This window comes from Diabrotica virgifera, chromosome 4 (genome assembly GCF_917563875.1).
Source record: "Diabrotica virgifera virgifera chromosome 4, PGI_DIABVI_V3a".
Classification (NCBI taxonomy): Eukaryota; Metazoa; Arthropoda; class Insecta; order Coleoptera; family Chrysomelidae; genus Diabrotica; species Diabrotica virgifera.
In genome coordinates, this window is record NC_065446.1 from 175,447,341 (window position 1) to 175,467,913 (window position 20,573).

The following is a 20,573-nucleotide window of genomic DNA, read 5'->3' on the forward strand; positions in this document are numbered from 1 at the left end:
TTTCAAAAAAACAATTAGTATTTGAGATATTGAATTTATTCCAAATTACAGACTCTCTCTGTATATACACATAATATTGATTCATACAAAATTTACTTCGCCGAAGAAATGACGGTCGCGAAATAAATCCTTTTTCCCCATCCTAAAATAGGTTTTACATTTATTTTAAATTTAAATACTTCTATACAATTTATATATACATACAAATAATATATAGCATAAGCGATGACTGTCGCGAATTCAATGCTTTTTCCCTATTCAAAAATCGCACAACGTCCCTAAAGTTTTTACTTCAAAAAATATCTCAATATCTGCCATAGTTTTTGCGACATTTTGTTTAAACTTTTACATTGAAATTTAGCAATGCTCAGAATCGTGAGGAACAGCCTTAATTAGCATCCTAATACTATGGTAAAGGGTAATAATTATTACATTTCTATTTCAGAAAAAAAAGTATATCTACTAAATAAATTATTTTTCACTCTTTCAAACTAGTTTGACAAACAGTTTGAATTTTCAAACCTGTAAACACTGACCAGTTTGACTTGACTTGAATTTATTTGTCAGAAGGATTGACTTGAAATTAAGTCAAACTCAAGTCAATTTCAAACATTCAAGTCAAACTTGTGCAACTCTACTCGCATAGGACGCACAAAGCAGACCCCTTGTATAAAGTTACCGTTTAACAAGTGGAGAGCACATCGCTTGCGACTGCTGCTTGCGTCGAACGCATGCGACAATCGCATAGGAGAGACTGCACGTTTACACATAATAATTAATTTATTTAATATTCCGAATTACAATAATTACATTTCAAAATACCGTACCCGTTACATACATTTCATAAATCGCGCCGACAATGTAAAACACACTGAATCGTCCAAACCTAAAATGTATATTTATATAATTTGGATCAAGTACTGGAAGAATCTCGAAGATCAATCGAATACCAGCCATTTAACGCTGCACTTCCTAAAAGGTATTGGAACTCGCTTCTGGCGATGTCTCAAAGGTTCCCTAAGCGCTGGTTTCCTCGAAAGCGGTGCCGACAAACTGCGACCGTAACGCTGCGATGAATGACGTCATAAAAAGCTGTACCATGCAAAATAATAGCGGTGGTTTCCAAGGATGCGTTGGAAGCCACCGCTTGCTGAGTTTGCACATTCCATTGCCGCAGTGAAGAACCTTGAATTTTTCACCGTAATCTGACGTAATTCATCGCAGTGCTACGGTCGCAGTTTGTCGGTGCCGCTTTCGAGGAAACCAGAGCTTTAGACAGGTAGAAATTCGGACGCCGTATTTTGGTAAACAACTCGATCTGGCGCCTAGTTTAATTACGGGACTAGCACAACAGTACCTTTGGTGCCATTACATTTCAAACTGTTTTTACAGTATGCACTTTCATATGAAATTGTAAATAAGAATTTCTTGAAAATTTTGTGGTGCAAAATTCACATACAAATGGTTTTTCTTTAGAATGTGTTGGCATATGGTCTTTTAAATGTGCATTTTTTGAAAACTTCCTGGGGCAAATATCACATTTAAATGGTTTTTCTTGAGAATGCGTTAACATATGGTATTGTAAATGAGTATTTTGTGAAAACTGTTTGGAACATGTTTCACATTCAAATTGCCTTTTTTCAGTGTCCATTTCCATATTATGTACTTTTAAAGAAGAGCTTTGACTAAAAAGTTTGGTGCAAACTTCACCTGCAAAAGACTTTTCACCAGTATGTACTGCCATATGTTTTTTTAGTGAAGATTTTTTTATAAACTGTTTTTTACATATTTCACATTCAAATTGACTTTCACCAGTGTGTATTTTCATATGTAGTTTTAAATAAGAACTGCATGAAAACTGTTTGGTGCAAACTTCACACGCTAAAGATTTTTCACCAGTATGTACTGCCATATGTCTTTTTAGACTAGCATTTGTTACCAACTGTTTGGTGCATATTTCACATTCAAATTGATTTTCTCCAGTGTGAATTTTCATATGTAGTTTTAAATAAGAACTGCTTGAAAACTTTTTGGTGCAAACTTCACACGCTAAAAGTTTTTCACCAGCATGTACCGCCATATGTTTTTTTAGTCTAGCATTTGTTATAAACTTTTTGGTACATATTTCACATTTAAATTGACTTTCCTTAGTGTGAAGATTCATATGTGCTTTTAAAGTAGAACAGCGTGAAAACCGGTTGGTGCAAATTTCACATTTAAATGGTTTTTCTTGAGAATGGGTTGACATATGGTATTTTAAGTGAGGCTTTTGTGTAAACTGTTTATTGCAAATTTCACAATCAAAAAGATTTTCTCCAGTGTGCCTTTTCATATGTACTTTTAAAGAATAACTGCGTGCAAACCGGTTGGTGCAAATTTCACATTCAAATGGTTTTTCTTGAGAATGTGTTGATATAATATGGTCTTTTAAATGTGCATTTAGTAAAAACCGTTTGGCACATATTTCACATGCAAAAGGTTTCTCCCCAGTGTGCGTCATCATGTGAACTTTTAAGTGAGCCTTTTGTGTAAACTGTTTTGTGCATATTTCACATTCAAATTGTTTTTCTCCAATATGCTTTATCATGTGAACTTTTAAGCGAGCCTTTTGTGCAAACTGTTTGGTGCATATTTCACATACAAAATGTTTTTCTACAGCCTTCACTTTCTTTACGGCAGTTGAACATTGGGTCAATAGCTTACTTATATCGTGATCTCTTAATTCGTTGCATTCATCAGTTGATGTATCTTCACATACGAAACCTAAAATCGTAGTTATCCATTAAAATGGTATTAAGCAACGAAAGGAAAAACAAAAAAAAATACATAGTAACTTAAGTGTTACGGCCCTAACATATTTCTTTATAGACAAAACATATTTCTTTATTAATACTGTATATATTTTTTGCCGCAACAATATCCCATTTGCTATCTTCCTAATTCAAGAAAGGTCTCGAATTCATTCTTTATAAGATAAGTTCGAAAAAGGTAATTTTCCAGAGTGCCTAAAGACAGCCATTATTATTTCTCTTCATAAGGGTGGTGAAAAATCTAATGCTTGCAACTATATACCTATTGCCTTACTACCGGTACTCTCCAAAATTATTGAGAGACTCATTAAAACTCGATTTATGTCCTGTCTCGTTGATAATAACATTTTATCACAAAATCAGTCCACCTTTTAACTAATAAATGTACCACTGATGCCATGTTTTCTGTACTACATGAGGTCTACCAAGCACTAAACAATAATCTTTATACTGCCACTGTTTTCTGTGACTATGTCGAAGCTTTTGATTATGTAAATCACGATATTTTGATAAAAAAACTCAATTTCTACAGAATTTGAGGCATTTCTTTGAATTGGTTCCAACCCTACTTGGATAATAGGAAACAACTGGTTAGAGCAAATGATACTGACCCAAATCTCAAAATATTGTATGTGGTGTACCACAAGGTTCAGTATTGGGTCCTCTACTTTTCCTTACCTTTATAAATGACACCAATAATTTAAAAATCGATTTAAAATCGCCTATAATAAACTCGCCTCAGCTTGCTATGCAATAAGATCTGTTTCAAGGGGAATTAATTTAGCATTTTATAAAATAACATATTTTTCGTTGTTCGAGTCTCATCTTCGATGTGGTCTTACTTTTTGGGGTTCCAGTACAGCTGCTCAATCTGATGTTATTTTTAAATTGCAAAAAAGAGCAATAAGATATCTGTTTAGCCTCAGAAGAACTAGACATTGCAGAAGTTACTTCAGAGATCACGGAATTTTGACACTTCCATTTTTATATATTTTAGAAACGATTTGTTTAATTCGTAAACACCTTCATGTCTTTCCAGCAAGGCCTAATCATCCCTACTCCGCCAGAAATTCAACCTTTGATATTTATTTACCGATCTCGTCCACTAAGTTAGTAAAAAAATCTATATTACACTGGGGTGCAAAATTAACCGGACACCTTAAAAATGGGTCATTTTTGATGACTCAAATTTCCTAAACCTGTCATTATTTTTTCATGTTGAAGTTGAAACCCCTTGAAGTTTGCCATATTTATTTAAAAACACCTTGTATTGATGAAAAGCATGGCTAGTTGTTAAAGTACCTAACTTTTTTATGGTCTAATGTAAGCGAATGAATCAAAAAACAAAATGTTGAGAAAACATGAGGCTAGACTTAGATTTTAATTTCCGTATTTTATAAATGCTAGAATATTCCACAGGGTGGTGCAAACTTTGAGAAAAAAACACAGTTTGATTGGTACACCCGGTATACATTGAAAGTTTAACTGTTTAGCAATAATGCTATTACAGCGATATTGTTAAAGAATAAGGCTATAATATATTAAAAAATCACTTATAGTGGAGGAAATGCGATTTTTTCGTCCAGCATGGATTTACTTGAAATTTTCACAGAAGGTAGGGAATAGTCCAAGGATCATTTTCTATATCCTGCCGCTGTACGCTAAAACCTTGGGGGTGGTTGCCACCCCATCTCGGGGTGGAAATGTTTTATTACATTTTAACCATGTAAATCGATTAAAAAGTGATTCTAAGAAAAAAATGTTTTTTACATTTAATTCGCAATACTAATATTTTTCGAGTTATTCGCGCTTAAAAGTAACAGTTTTTCGTCGAAAAAATCGACTTTTTTAGAGGGTTTTTTGAGAATACCTCGAAAAATACGCATTTAATAAAAAAAAACTGCAAATAACAAAATTGTATCTTTTAGTAACATAAACTAAATTCTTTTTCAAAAATCAGTTTCAGTTTCGTTACAAACCGAAAATACAGCCAAACCATATTCTAGTCCAATCAGAGAGTGCAGCAAGCACCTCTACCGGTTTCGAAACTTATTAGTCTCTCATCAGGAGGCACATATGCTGCTCTCTCTGATCCAACCAAAACAAACCCCAGCGTGCAGTCCCTGATTGCAACGAACGAAATGGCATAGATGCCCTAGCGGCAACTGCTAGCAAAAAGACTAAGTTTTCCCTCTAATGGCATATAAAACAACATAATGCTATTCTACATCGCACCAGAATGAAAACAATGGGAACCTTCTCTGGTTAGACCTCCGAGGCTTCTACAATTTACAAGCCATACGGATGCTGAGACTAAGGAAGATGAGGGAATTCTATAATTTACAATTCGCGTCCCATCTACAATCTACAATTGGAACTTTACCGCGCTGAGCAGATGGGACGTGAATTGTAAATTGTAGAATTCCCTCATCTTGCTTAGTCTCAGCATCCGTATGGCTTGTAAATTGTAGAAGCCTCGTAGGTGTAACCAGAGAAGGTTCCCATTGTTTTCATTCTGGTGGGATGTAGAATAGCATTATGTTGTTTTATATGCCATTAGAGTGAAAACTTAGTCTTTTTAAATTCTTTTCCTATAATATCTTTAAAGACCAATACAAACCGAGATACGGCATGTTAAAGGTTAGCTTTTCTCGTCAAATGCATAATTTGAAATATTCAACGCCAAATAACGGGAAAACTTAAATTATCTTTTTTCAAGTATACAATTAATCCTTTCAAAGAGTAATAATAAAAAAATTCGAGCATGTAAATAGAGCGACTTATGATCAAAAAAAGGTCGGTACCTGCTTTTTTCTACGAAAAAATCAGTGAAAATAACCCCATAACTACCCTCCTAATTAAAAAGTGTTCTTCGCCTTTCTGTAGTTCCTTGTATATTGGTATTGTCAATACACCCAAGAAGTTTGACCTATTTAAAAGGCCTAATTTTAGAAAAATTTGAGTATAAAGAAAAATTGATTTTTGCAATTTTGTATTTTTCACCTTTTACTTCAAAATATCTTCGAAAAGACTGGAGATATGAAAAAAATGATAGACAACTAAATTGTAGCTTTTTTAATAATTAAAATTATATTGTGCATAGATTTTCATTAAGTGAATAGTTAGCGAGATATAGCTGTTTAGAATCTCCATTTACGAGCAAACACCCCCTTATTCGAGCCCTTTAAACCCACTCCAATTAAAAACTAAGGGATCTAACGAAATTTAATTTACAGTCTTATAGCTCTTCAAAAATCTCACAAAATCATTTTTGAAAAACTTTTTATCGCCAAAAATGAAGGAGCTATGTTTATAAAACGATTTCTTTTTCGAAATATTTGAATAGTACGCTTATGGAACATTTTCAATGCATGTATAATAATACCACAGAACTGGTTCGTATACTGGAAGATGACTTAAAAACTATTTTTATTTGTACTTCTACATATTTGTAAATTTGTATTTTCGTGTAAATAAATGTTTTTGTAATTCTTTAATTCTACTTTTTTTCTGTATAGATCTATTAAATTATCTACTTATAAAAATTGTAATGTTCTTAAGGGTGGTTTTTAAGGGTTGAAATATTATGATATTATATCCTAAAGCATAAAACAATCATTATTTTTAGCCAATCAAAACCAAATTTTACCCATATTAAAGTTTACAATATTTTTATATAATTTTTACAATAAGGGGTAGTTTACACCTCTAAAAATAATCGACGCCCTTGAGCATTTATAGAATATGAAGTACAGGGTGAGATGATCCTAATCCCAAATTTTTATGTAAATCGATGCAAGCCGAAATTATTCGTTTAGGATAAGTAATTTTTTATATATAGCTCCAACAAGGGTGGTTTTAAGGGGTGAAATATTATGATAGTATATCTTAAAGCATAAATCAATCATTATGTAACTAATAAGAAGCAAATGTTGATAATATTAAAGTTTAAAATGTTATTTTATAATTTTTTATAGTAGTTTTTTTAGGGGTAGTTGTCCCCCGATAGTGGCTGCAAGACTTTGACGTGAGTTCGGGGGCTTAAGCTGACAGTTTAGATAGGGCTGTAGTCTGGTGTAGGAAGTGGAACAAGTATGCATATGTGAATGAATAGGATCTCCCTAATAAGGAGCTCTCCGCTGAGTGTAGGTACCCCCTATAAACGGGCTAGGCCTGATGAATGGGAAGTATGAAAGGATGTGAAACGACCTTGCTAGATCAGTTCCTGTCACCACTTGGTTCTCTGGGGTATCTGGGAATCTCTCTTAGGTAGTCTAGACACTAGAAGTGGACGAACTGCTTCAGCGACCAAGAAGCAGCCTACCCCAAACCTACCCAAGCTAAGGTGGATGGTAATCGTGCCGATGGCTGGATGGCCACAGGGTGTATGTGGTCGTGAACGATCCCCTTGGGGTACCAGGCGAAACCCCATTGCATATAGCCTTCCTCTGGTAATGCGGGGCTCTTCCAGGGGTGACAAACCTTTCCCTAGCTACTCGTGGGAACATCATGGACTGAACAACAAACTAACAATAACAAACAAAAAACCAAAATCAAATCCCGAGGCTGAACCAAAACGTTCACCTCAGCTGGAGGCCGCGGTTGAGGACGGACAGCAATGTTCACCTCAAGCTTCGGCCCCAGCAGAGGCCGGACAAGGATCACCTCGGGAAAATCGGCAAAAGCGCCACAAACTTAGTGGCGCCGAGCTAAAAAGAAGGAGGAAGGCCAGAGAGGCGGCGGGGAAGGCACCTACGGGAGCCACCCATCCCTCTCCAGCCCCTCCAAAAACAAAGGTGAGGGTGCCCGCATCGGAAGCTGTCAACAGTTCCACCTCCAAAAGAGGACAGGAACTGACAGCCCCCGGTGTGAAGCGCCTTCACCCAAGCACTTCCACGGAGAGCACGCCGCAGAAGCACAAGAAGGTACGCAGCGGTGGAAACACCACTGCCCCTTCCCAAAGCTTCGCGGAAGCCTCCGTAACACACCTTAGGGTAGCTATCATAGATAAGGTAAACCCGTACGGCAAGGTTTCTGCCGACCGGGAAAACCTTATCAAACGCAGCCTGATGGAGGAATTGGACAGAGCAATCTTGTCCACCTCCAACAGCCTAGCAAGAGCGCCCACGTTTAAGTCGTGGACCTACTCTGGTGAGATCATCAGAGTGGCCTGCGATGACGACGAGGCGCTTGCGTGGCTAAAAAAGGCTATAGATGACCTCAAACCGTGGGAGGACGCATCACTGGCTGTTGTCAGTCAGGATAAGCTGCCGAAGCTTACTAAAGCCTCTCTATGGATCTCGGAGGATGTTACTAACACCTCCGATGACACAGAAAGAGTGCTGCGGAGGCTAACGGTGCAAAATCCGGACATGTCAGTTGCGAGATGGTGCACCTTCCACCATGAGGCCAAAACCGATCCAAAGGATCTTCGGAATCGGAGACGAGGACATGGCTGTCCTTAAGAAAAGAGCAATGAGGCTGAGCTACGCGTTCACCTCATTGACTCTAAAAGCAAGCAAACAAAAAATGGAGGGCACCTCCTCGGAACCAGGGACCTCAGATACTCGGCAACCGGATACAGTCACTGAGACTGAAACACCCGTGGTTCCACAGCAGGACTACGACCATCAGATGGTGGTCGACGAACCCTGCAGAGGAAGCACCGAAACGACTAAGGCTGCCGCCTCCTCAAGTGAGGAGGAAATGGACGCCTAAAAAGAACCAATACGACACCTTGGCCATGAGCAAAGACGTCGGAAAAAAGGTAACCATTATTCAATGCAACCTCCAGCACAAAAAGGTGGCAACCGCGACACTCTGCCGCCACCTGGATGTAAAGGAGGATGCAATAGCATTAATCCAAGAACCTTGGATAATTAAGACCAAAATAACTGGTTTTGGCAGTCTAAATGGTCAAATCTTCAGCTTACCAAGCAACCAACAACCGAGAACAGCAATATATGTTCCCAGGAAAATTAAAGCCTCCCCCTGGTGCAGTTTTGTACTTCAGACGTAACTGCTGTTAAAGTAAAATGCCCATGGGGAAAAGGCAAAAGCAGAGAGTTGATACTAGCATCGGTCTACCTACCCTCAGATGCAGCCAACCTACCACCAACAAAGGAGATGGAAGATCTGGTAGACCATTGTCTCAGCCAGAAGGTAGAACTTATTATCGGCTGCGATTCGAATTCTCACCATCTAGGCTGGGGCAGCAAATATAACAACTCTCGAGGTAAGTCTCTTTATGACTATATTATTAGTAAAGATTTGTATATCTTAAATAGAGGCACGGAACCTACATTTATTAATGTTCGTAGCCAAACTGTTATAGATATCACGCTAGCAACAGCAGAAATATCTAATAAAATTCAGAACTGGCAGGTCTCAGAGGACATCTCTATGTCTGATCACCGCTGGTTGACCTATATTATTAGTCTGGAAAAAAGCCGTATCAAATCTCGCGACCCTAGGAGGACGGATGTAGAACTCTACAACCGCCTCTTAGAAGATGCTCTGCGGAATGAAAAGGCTTTAACTCCAGGAACTAATACAGAATTGGAAAGGTACACGGTATCTATCCAAAATAAAATAAGCTACGCTTATAAAAAATCCTGTCCGATAAGGATGGTCCAGGAAAGTCGCAAAACCAACTCTTGGTGGTGCACTGAACTGGAACACCTTAGAAAGACAGCAAGAACTTCTTTTAATAAAGCAAAACGCACCAAACTCAAAGAGGATTGGGATATTTATCAATCAAACCTCAGAGAGTTTAAGAAAGTCTGTAGACAAAAACAAAGAGCTGCTTGGAGAGCCTACTGTGAGGAAATCGAAGATTTTCCGCAAGCTTCCAGGCTACAAAAAGCGCTCTCAAAAGATCCACATCGGCATATCAGCATACTAACAAAGGAAGATGGAAGCAAAACTTCCAACCTTTGCGAAAGTGCTGAGGTCCTGATGAAAACACACTTCCCCGGTTCTAGCATTTCAAAAGCACCAAACTGGACGGAAGAAATAATCATACCCACACCAAATGACTGGCATCTTGCCAGAACATTAATTAGTGAGGAAAAGATAAGATGGGCCATATCGTGCTTCGCCCCTTTTAAGTCACCAGGGCCTGACGGCATATATCCAGCCCTACTACGGTGGGGACTGGATATTCTTTTGCCGCACCTTGTGGGAATGTTCAGAGCCTCCTTGGCTCTGAGATATATTCCTAGAGAGTGGAGAGAGGTACGTGTGGTCTTCATACCAAAACCAGGTAGGATGGATTACACCCTACCGAAGGCTTTCCGACCAATTAGCCTGACATCTTTTCTCTTGAAAACGATGGAAAGGCTATGCGAGAGGTACATAAGAGATGAAGTTCTGGTTCATAATCCACTTCATCCAAATCAACATGCATATACTTCGGGAAGATCTACCGATTCTGCACTTCATCAAGTAGTGGGAAGAATTGAAAGATCGCTGGATAATAAAGAATCCACCCTAGGTATATTCATAGACATTGAGGGAGCGTTTGATAAAACAACTTTCCCAACCATCACCCAACAGCTCAATGTCAGGAATGTCCCACTGGCCGTGAGCGAATGGATATTCAGTATGCTGTCAAATAGAGCAATAAGCATAAATGTAGAAGACGTTTTGGTTAGAGGGATGGTTACGAGGGGATGTCCACAAGGGGGGGTGCTATCACCACTCCTCTGGAACATAGTGTTGGATACCCTGGTTTACCAACTCAGCAAGAACGGTTTCTACACAATAGCCTATGCAGACGATATAACCGTCTTGCAAAGCGGTAAGTCTGAGAACACACTATGCGAGAGATTACAAGTTGCTCTCAGACTAATAGAAACATGGTGTAAGGAACACTCACTGTCTATAAATCCAAAAAAGACAGAGATGGTCCTCTTCACCAGAAAAAGAAGGATCGCGGGCTTAATACCCTCTAGGATTCTAAACTGCAGTCTGAATTTCTCTGAAGAGGTGAAATACCTTGGTATTACCCTTGACAGGAAGTTAACATGTAACTCTCACTTAGATAGTAGAGCTAAAAGAGCATATATTGCCTATGAACAGTGTCGGCGAACGGTCGGACGCACTTGAAGCCTTTCGCCCAGGGTGGTCGCCTGGATCTACACTACTGTCATTAGGCCAATGCTAACTTACGGAGCCATTGCTTGGGTACCAAAAGTGCTACAGGCAACAGCGATCAACAAACTAAACCATATTCAACGGATGGCTTGCCTAAATATAACAGGTGCCATGAAAACAACACCAACTGCTGCAATGGAGTTGCTCATTGGCATTACCCCTTTAGACATATGTCAGAGAGGTGGCGCTGATGACGATGATGAGGTTACGCTCAGCGGGTACAAACCTTGATGTAGGAATGGGACAATTGAGATGTCGTTTATAGCGGGGTGAGCTGGAGGCACTGCCCCAGCTGCATGCGGGCCATGGATACGACTCAATTAAACCTATGTTTGTCTTCGACAAACCCTACAAAATCGAAACAAGACAACATAGGGAGTCAAACGTGGCAAATGCATATTGCATCTACACCGATGGCTCCAAAACGAAAGAAGGCTCAGGATGTGGAATATACTCCAGATCATTGAACCTTAGTATAAAATGGGGCATGGGCAAAAATGCCAGCGTAGTTCAGACTGAACTGGCTGGTATCTCCATAGCCGCAAAAGAGATAATCGGGAAAGGTATAGCCGGCAAAACTGTAATAATCTGCACAGACAGCAGACAAGCGCTACTAACCCTGAACAGACCACGCGTCATATCAGGGCTAGTAATGGAGTGTCATGAATCACTAGCCCAAGCTTCGGATGGTAACAACATCATCCTGAGGTGGGTTAAAGGACACAACAGAAATAAAGGCAACCGCATTGCTGACCAGCTGGCTAGAAGGGCAGCAGGCCTAAGACTCTTAGGACCTTGTGATCTTTTTGGCTTGTCGACTACAACAATCGCGGAAACTGTCAAATGTCACTCCCACACGCAAACCGTAAGAAGATGGGAAGAAGGACCAGGATGTAGACTTGCCAAGGTAACACTAAGGAACCTTGGGAAGTCAGCATCAGAAAAGTACTTGAGAATGACCAGGAAAAACCTACGCTTGACCGTTGGTTCTTTAACTGGCCATTGTCAACTAAGAAAACACCTCCACACACTGGGGCTAGTAGACACATCTCTATGCAGGAGGTGTGAACGAGATGACGAAACTGTCGAGCATGTCCTATGTGAATGTCCGGAGTTATCGTCAATACGAGAGTATGCGTTCGGCGAGCCTTGGCCTACACCTGCCGATATAGGGGAGATGTCACCAGGTGATTTGTCCACCTTCCTGGAAATGGCAGGATGGATAATGAACTAAGGACGACAACCCCCTGGGAGGATGTACAATGGGTCAATTGTGGCCTAGTTGCTGTGGGACTTGACTCACACTCCCTACTCTACAGATACAGAGAGGGGTAGTTGTCACCCCTCAAAAACCAAAAGCGTACAACGGCTCAATATAGAAAATGAACTAGAGGGTGAAATGAGCCTGATCCCAAATTTTTGTACAAATCAATGCTGGACGAAAAAATTGCGAAGTTTCGCCATTTTTTCAGCTTCATTTCCTCGACTATTAAATCGTATCACAGCTTTAGGAACTTCGAGACATCAAAAATGACCCATTTTTAAGGTGTCCGGTTAATTTTACACCCCAGTGTATATTCGGCAAAAAAAACTATACAACCATCTCCCATTACAACTTAAATCTGCAACATCTGTCCCAAAGTTCCGTAAAATGAAAAAAGCCTATCTATCTAAAAGACCATATTATATGGTAATTTAGTAATACCCCAGGGTGGAATATTAGGTCCACTACTCTTTTTACTTTATATAAAGGATATGCCTGAATATATCTCAGAAAAACACATATTCATGTATGCAGATGATACCACCATACTTGTCTCAACGGAATCCTTCGAGTTAGCACATTCTAAGGTCAAGAATCTTGTTACACGGATGACCAAGGGGGGGGGGGAATGACCCCAGGTCAAAAATGACAATTAACAAAAAAAAAATGAAGTTTTTTTTGGCATGAACTTTATGTCATTCAGCCAGTCCCAACATGAGTATTAGTGTCATATATAGTGTGTATGTTGAGTAAGTGTCTTGTTACTTTGCAAAGTCGACGTCATTAGCGTAAAACTACTTGGAATTACATATAATAGACGCTATTTTACCAAACATCAACTTCAGAATATATTTTTTATTCGTAAAATATAGGGAATTTTTTTTATTTCAAAATATGAGGATTTTTAGAATTATATTAAAGTCAAATAAAAAAATAATGAGTTAAAAATTGAAAATACTTTTGAATTTATTAAAGAAAAACATACGCTGGGGTCACAATTTCCCCCGCTTGGTCATCCGAAGGTTAAGAACTGGTGCTACCGAAATAATTTGGTAATAAATATATTTAAGACAGTATGTATTCAGTTTTCTTATGGTGAAAGAAAAACAAGTACTTCTGCATTCGAAATTACAGACAACGTGATTACATATTAAATTAGTTCATAGTAAAGTTTCTTGGTATTACGATTGTGGACAATACTTTAAATTTTCGTGAACACATAAACAACACTTGTTTAAAATTGAATCGAGCATATTTCGCGATATTGTCGTTAAAGGACGAAGTTACTGTAAATGCGTTGGTCACACTAGACTATTCCTAAGTGTATTCCATAATCAGTCAAAACATTATTGTTTGGGGACAGACATCGGAAAGTTTGAGAGTATTTGTCCTACAAAAACGAAGAATTCGAACAATATTTGGTTTACGCTTTAGAGGCAATTGTCGACAATGTTTTAAAAATAATAACATTCTTACGCTTGCTTCAGGTGATACAGTAGCGATCAACAGGTAGCCAAAACGCGTTCCAAGATTGCGGCTGTAATTTTGAATATTTTTTCGAGATATTTGGCACACGTATTCGTAATATAATAAAGAATGGCGGTACAGAGCCCAATTTGAAAAATATATTATTATGTGGAAATTACTCTGTAATTAAATACAATATTAAAAAACGAGCCTGTACCGCCATTAAGAAGAACAAAAAAATACACTTTCTTTAAATAAACTTTTTTATCCGATGCCTAGATTTTGTGTCATTTTGGAACTACTAATGAAATAAAAAATTTTAGTAGTTCTAAAATGACACAAAATCTAAGCATCGGATAAAAAAATTTATTTGAAGAAAGTGTATTTTTTTGTTCTTCTTAATGGCGGTACAGGCTCATTTTTTTAATATTGTATTTAATTACAGCGTAATTTCCACATATTAATGTATTTTTCAAATTGGGCTCTGTACCGCCATTCTTTATTATATTACGAATACGTGTGCTAAATATGTCGAAAAAATATTCAAAATTACAGCCGCAATCTTGGAACGCGTTTTCGCTACCTGTTGATCGCTACTGTTTCCTCTTCAATATATATCTATAAGTTGTTATCACGCACGTTCACTAATTAAATGATCTTAAAACAGCAAATGACTTACACGCATATAACACAAGAAATGCCGGGATAATATGTCTTCCCCGTCATATTCACACTAATTTTAGAAAATCTCTTGAATATGCAGGCTCCCTACTTTTTAATTCACTACCATTCAGTTTTAAAAATTTTGATTCTAAAATTTTAATTTTAATTTAATTTTATTAATAATTTAATAAATGGGGTTAAAAATAATTTAAACCCCATTATCTTTGGGGTATTGTTATGGATTGAGTATTTAAAATGAAAATATGAAATGTATTTAAAATGAAAAATTTGTTCACGGTAATACTCTGGGCTAATTAGCAAAATACAAGGAAAAGTTATTTACCAGCAATTTTATTGCTGGAATCGAATCTTATTATTGTATGTATTAATAATATAGATATGCAAAGTCCGCAGATAGTGTGCTACTTTTTTTATAAACAAAATGGCGCCCGAAAATCGTGTTTTTTTCAATTTTTGCTCTATAACTCCAAAGATTTTAACTTTAGACCAAAAACACTCAAAATAAAAATTCACCGCAATTAAATTCTGCATTGAGACGTGTTTTTCCGATTTACTTCGACGAAAACTTTCCCCGGAAAAAGCGGGGTTTTCCAACAAAATCTTTAATTTTCAACTAAACTTTTAGATAAGTAGTTGTTAATCAATAATTAAATAACTTGGTAATGTAAAAGCCCTTTCACTATATATTATAATTCCAGAAGTCTATGGAAATTGAATGAACAGTTTAGCAACAATTAAAATGTTAATTAAAAATTTACGGTCGCTATAATAACGACAATAATTATGATACATAAGAATAACTATGATTTTTTCATAAAAAGACACTATACCTATCTAATGAACTTTACAGAATTGAAATTGGACTATTTAAGCGGCCTCAGGAATATTTTAAAATTATAAACAATTTTTTGGTTTATAAACAACTCGAATATCTCGGGAAATATTAAACTAAATTAAATTGTGAAAACGGTATTCGAAAGACAGCGGCAGGACGCTTCTTTTAAAAGAAAAAACGTTTAATTATGACGAGTGGTTCCTGAGATACAACCGGTCAAAGTTGACCAGAATTTACGGCAAAGATATAAACAATAGGATCATAATTTTCAAACCATCACCTTTTTATTTTTGTCCTCTTTCTCCACACCAATTTTCATATCTTTAAAATCCTCATAACATATATTATTATAATAAAAACTATCGATAATACGTGTGAAAATTGCCAAAAATAGCAAAATTCCAATCAAAAATTAGGTTGGAGAAAATGTAACCCTCAAAGTTCAAAATCGGTATACGTTAAAAGAAATGAATTTTCTCGGCTTCCCATGGAGCAATTTCCTTCATTCTTTTTTTGTTCCCAAGTAACTCGAGTAGAGCCATCGAACTAACGCATTATTAAATGTCAAACTTGCTTTTGTTTTGTTATAATAGATTAATTGTTTTATAAGAACAGAAAATTACATATTTTTTCCAGTTGTACAAGTGTACTTTTTACAGTTAAAAACATAAATATTCTCATTTGAAAGCTATATAATTATTTAAACAATTTTTATTTAAACAAATTAAAATATTGTGTTATAATAAATAAATTAATTTATTATAACAAAACAAAAGCAAGTTTGACATTTAATAATGCGTTAGTTCGATGGCTCTACTCGAGTTACTTGGGAACAAAAAAAGAATGAAGGAAATTGCTCCATGGGAAGCCGAGAAAATTCATTTCTTTTAACGTATACCGATTTTGAACTTTGAGGGTTACATTTTCTCCAACCTAATTTTTGATTGGAATTTTGCTATTTTTGGCAACTTTCACACGTATTATCGATAGTTTTTATTATAATAATATATGTTGTGAGGATTTTAAAAATATGAAAATTGGTGTGGAGAAAGAGGACAAAAATAAAAAGGTGATGGTTTGAAAATTATGATCCTATTGTTTATATCTTTGCCGTAAATTGCGGTCAACTTTGACCGGTTGTATCTCAGGAACCACTCGTCATAATTAAACGTTTTTTCTTTTAAAAGAAGCGTCCTGCCGCTGTCTTTCGAATACCGTTTTCACAATTTAATTTAGTTTAATATTTCCCGAGATATTATATTTGTTTATAAGCCAAAACATTGTTTATAATTTTAAAATATTCCTGAGGCCGCTTAAATAGTCCAATTTCAATTCTGTAAAGTACGTTAGATAGGTATAGTGTCTTTTTATGAAAAAGTCATAGTTATTCTTATGCATCATAATTATTGTCGTTATTATAGCGACCGTAAATTTTTAATTAACATTTCAATTGTTGCTAAACTATTCATTCAATTTCCATCGGCTTCTGGAATTATAATATACAGTATGTCCCTGTAAGTTGTATCCATATGGAAAACTTTTTTATTATTAATTTTACGAAAAAAAGTCATTTTTCATAAAAAGCTCTGCATGGTCCAAAATCTAAGATTCAACCATCAGATATAAAATTTTATGAATATTATACGAGGTATGTCAAAAAGTTTGAATTTCACTCAAGAGTAAAGTAGCTTTATTTTTCACAATATTGAAAATTGCTATTATGGAAAGTTGTTTGGAATTAAAAACTATATTCTAATATGCAATTACATCCTTCTAATTAATATTTTTTTTTTTGAAAAATTATGGATAACAAACCTTATTTTCAGTTATTTCAATTCTGATAACTTTTTTATTATTAATTTTACGAAAAAAAGTGATTCTTAATAAAAAGTTCTTCATGGTCTGAAACCTAAAATACAACCATCTTATGTCAAATTTTATCAATTTTATACAAGGTATGTCAAAAAATATGAATTTGTCTCAAGAGTAAAATACCTTTATTTTTCACAATATCGAAAATTGTTATTATGAAAAGTTATTAAGAATTAAAACCATGTTTCAGTATGTAATTATATTCTTCTTATTGAAATATTTTGAACTATAAAGGTACTTTACTTTTGATCTAAATTTATCTTTTTTGACACACCTCGTATAAAATTGACATAAGATGGTTGTATTTTAGGTTTTAGATTATTTTAGACCATGCAGAACTTTTTATTACGAATTACTTTTTTCGTAAAATTAATAATAAAAGAGTTATTAGAATTAAAATTACTGAAAATAATGTTAGTTATCCATAATTTTTCAAAAAAAATTTTTTTCAAATAGAAGGATGTAATTGCATATTAGAATATAGTTTTTAATTCCAAACAACTTTTCATAATAGCAATTTTCAATATTGTGAAAGATAAAGCTACTTTACTCTTGAGTGAAATTCAAACTTTTTGACATACCTCGTATAATATTCATAAAATTTGATATCTGATGGTTGAATCTTAGGTTTTCGACCATGCAGAGCTTTTTATGAAGAATAACTTTTTTTCGTAAAATTAATAATAAAAAAGTTTTCCATATGGATACAACTTACAGGGACATACTGTATACGGAAAGGGCTTTTACGTTACCAAGTTATTTAATTATTGATTAACAACTACTTATCTAAAAGTTTAGCTGAAAATTAAAGATTTTGTTGGAAAAACCCGCATTTTCCGGGGAAAGTTTTCGTCGAAGTAAATCAGAAAAAACACGTCTCTATGCAGAATTTATTGCGGTGAATTTTTATTTGGATGTTTTTGGTCTAAAGTTAAAATCTTTGGAGTTATAGAGCAAAAATTGAAAAAATCACGATTTTCGGGCGCCATTTGTTTATAAAAAAAAGTAGCACACTATCTGCGGACTTTGCATATCTATATTATTAATATATACAATCATAAGATTCGATTCCAGCAATAAAATTGCTGGTAAATAACTTTTCCCAAAAATGGCCTATTCTCCGATAATCAGCCCAGACTATAAATGTTTTATTAAGTTGCTCATATTAAAATTGTTAAAAATAATACGTACATTATGTTTTTATTTCGAATTTTAGATGACGATAAATTTGAAATACATCCTAAGAGGATCTATAATTGTATAATTTCTGATATTCGTTTTGTACTAAAATAAATTCTAACATTCAAATATTTTAAAATTATAGATTCTATTACAAAGTAGGTATTTGGTCTTTTGATCACGTTAAAACATGGTAGTCCTGTCGCCAGTGGGGGTACAACGGCTTCCTTAATTCAGATGGACTTACTTTTTTATGTATTTTGACCCGTAGAACACGAATTTTTTGGGTAACAGTCGATCCGATGTCGATAATATTGTTATAAACAAAGAACTTGAGGAATCACATAACAGCGATTTTTCGCAAAACAAAACATTGTTTTGTATTTTTTGGGTCATTCTAAGCAAAAAATGTTTTTACAAGTTTTTTCGTAGGATGCATAATAGTTTTCGACATAAACGCGGTTAAACTTTCAAAAAATCGAAAAATTGCAATTTTTGAACCCGAATAACTTTTGATTGAAAAATAAAATAGCAATTCTGCTTACCGCATTTGAAAGTTCAAGTCAAATTCTATCGGTTTTGATTACTTTCATTGCTAAAAATTAATTTTTTTATTGTTAAACAAAGCTATAAACACATAGTGATTGAATGATGTTTTCAATGCATTTCCGATTTGAAATCGAACGAGTAGGCGCACATACAAACAATTTTAGTACATTAAAACGCATGCATTGGGCACGGGAAACACTATGTGTTTATGGCTTTGTTTAACAAATAAAAACTTAATTTTTAGCAATGCAAATAATTAAAACCGATAGAATTTGACTTGATTTTTCAAATGCAGTAAGTAGAATTGCTATTTTATTTTTTAATCAAAAGTTATTCGGGTTCAAAAATTGCACTTTTTCGATTTTTTGAAAGTTCAACCGCGTTTATCTCTTAAACTATGCATCCTACGAAAAAACTTGTAAAACCATTTTTTGCTGAGAATCACCCAAAAAATACAAAAAAATGTTTTGTTTTGCGAAAAATCGCTGTTATGTGATTCCTGAAGTTCTTTGTTTATAACAATATTATCGACATCCGGATCGACTGTTACCCAAAAAATTCGTGTTCTACGGGTCAAAATACATAAAAAAACTTGGGTAAGTCCATCTGAATTAAGGAGGCCGTTGTACCCCCCCTGGCGACAGGACTAATGGTCTTTAAGATTTATAAATAGTTGCAACTGAATGCATTCAAACCTAACTTTATTTTTTATTGCACAATTTTAGTTGTATTGAAAGAATTTTCATATAATTTTATAAAATTGTTTTGCAACTTGACAAAATTTCTATTAACCTTGTCACCATATGGACCCGTGTATGCAGGCTCACTCATTACTATAGTGAGCTATATGAGGTGACAAGTTTTACACCTTTTGATGATGGATACGTTAAAAAACCTGAGATTTTTTTGTAATTGACTAATTTAAAAAGTTAAACAAAGCCATAGACACATAGTGTTTCCCGTGCCCAATGCATGCGTTTTAATGTACTAAAATTGTCTGTATGTGCGCCTACTCGTTCGATTTCAAATGGGAAATGCATTGAAAACATCATTCAATCACTATGTGTTTATAGATTTGTTTAACAATAAAAAAATTAATTTTTAGCAATGAAAGTAATCAAAACCGATAGAATTTGACTTGATCTTTCAAATGCAGTAAGTAGAATTGCTATTTTATTTTTTAATCAAAAGTTATTCGGGTTCAAAAGTTGCACTTTTTCGATTTTTTGAAAGTTCAACCGCGTTTATCTCTTAAACTATGCATCCTACGAAAAAACTTGTAAAACCATTTTTTGCTGAGAATCACCCAAAAATACAAAAAAATGTTTTGTTTTGCGAAAAATCGCTGTTATGTGATTCTTGAAGTTCTTTGTTTATAACAATCTTATCGACATCCGGATCGACTGTTACCCAAAAAATTCGTGTTCTACGGGTCAAAATACATAAAAAAACTTGGGTAAGTCCATCTGAATTCAGGAGGCCGTTGTACCCCCCTGGCGACAGGACTAATGGTCTTTAAGATTTATAAATAGTTGCAACTGAATGCATTCAAACCTAACTTTATTTTTTATTGCACAATTTTAGTTGTATTGAAAGAATTTTCATATAATTTTATAAAATTGTTTTGCAACTTGACAAAATTTCTATTAATCTTGTCACCATATGGACCCGTTTATGCAGGCTCACTCATTACTATAGTGAGCTATATTGACAAGTTTTACACCTTTTGATGATGGATACGTTAAAAAAACCTGAG

General features: G+C 35.3%; 1 protein-coding gene across 1 annotated transcript in view; it reads right to left on the minus strand.

Moving 5' to 3' along the window:
- Positions 1 to 761: 761 nt before the first annotated feature.
- LOC126883247 (zinc finger protein OZF-like) overlaps positions 762 to 20,573 on the minus strand; it is a 31,792-nt gene continuing 11,980 nt past the window's right edge. The window contains exon 2 of the mRNA XM_050648539.1: positions 762 to 2,763. Coding sequence (XP_050504496.1) covers positions 1,376 to 2,763 — 1,388 coding nt within the window. The 3' untranslated portion in view covers positions 762 to 1,375. The remainder of the gene's footprint in view (positions 2,764 to 20,573) is intronic.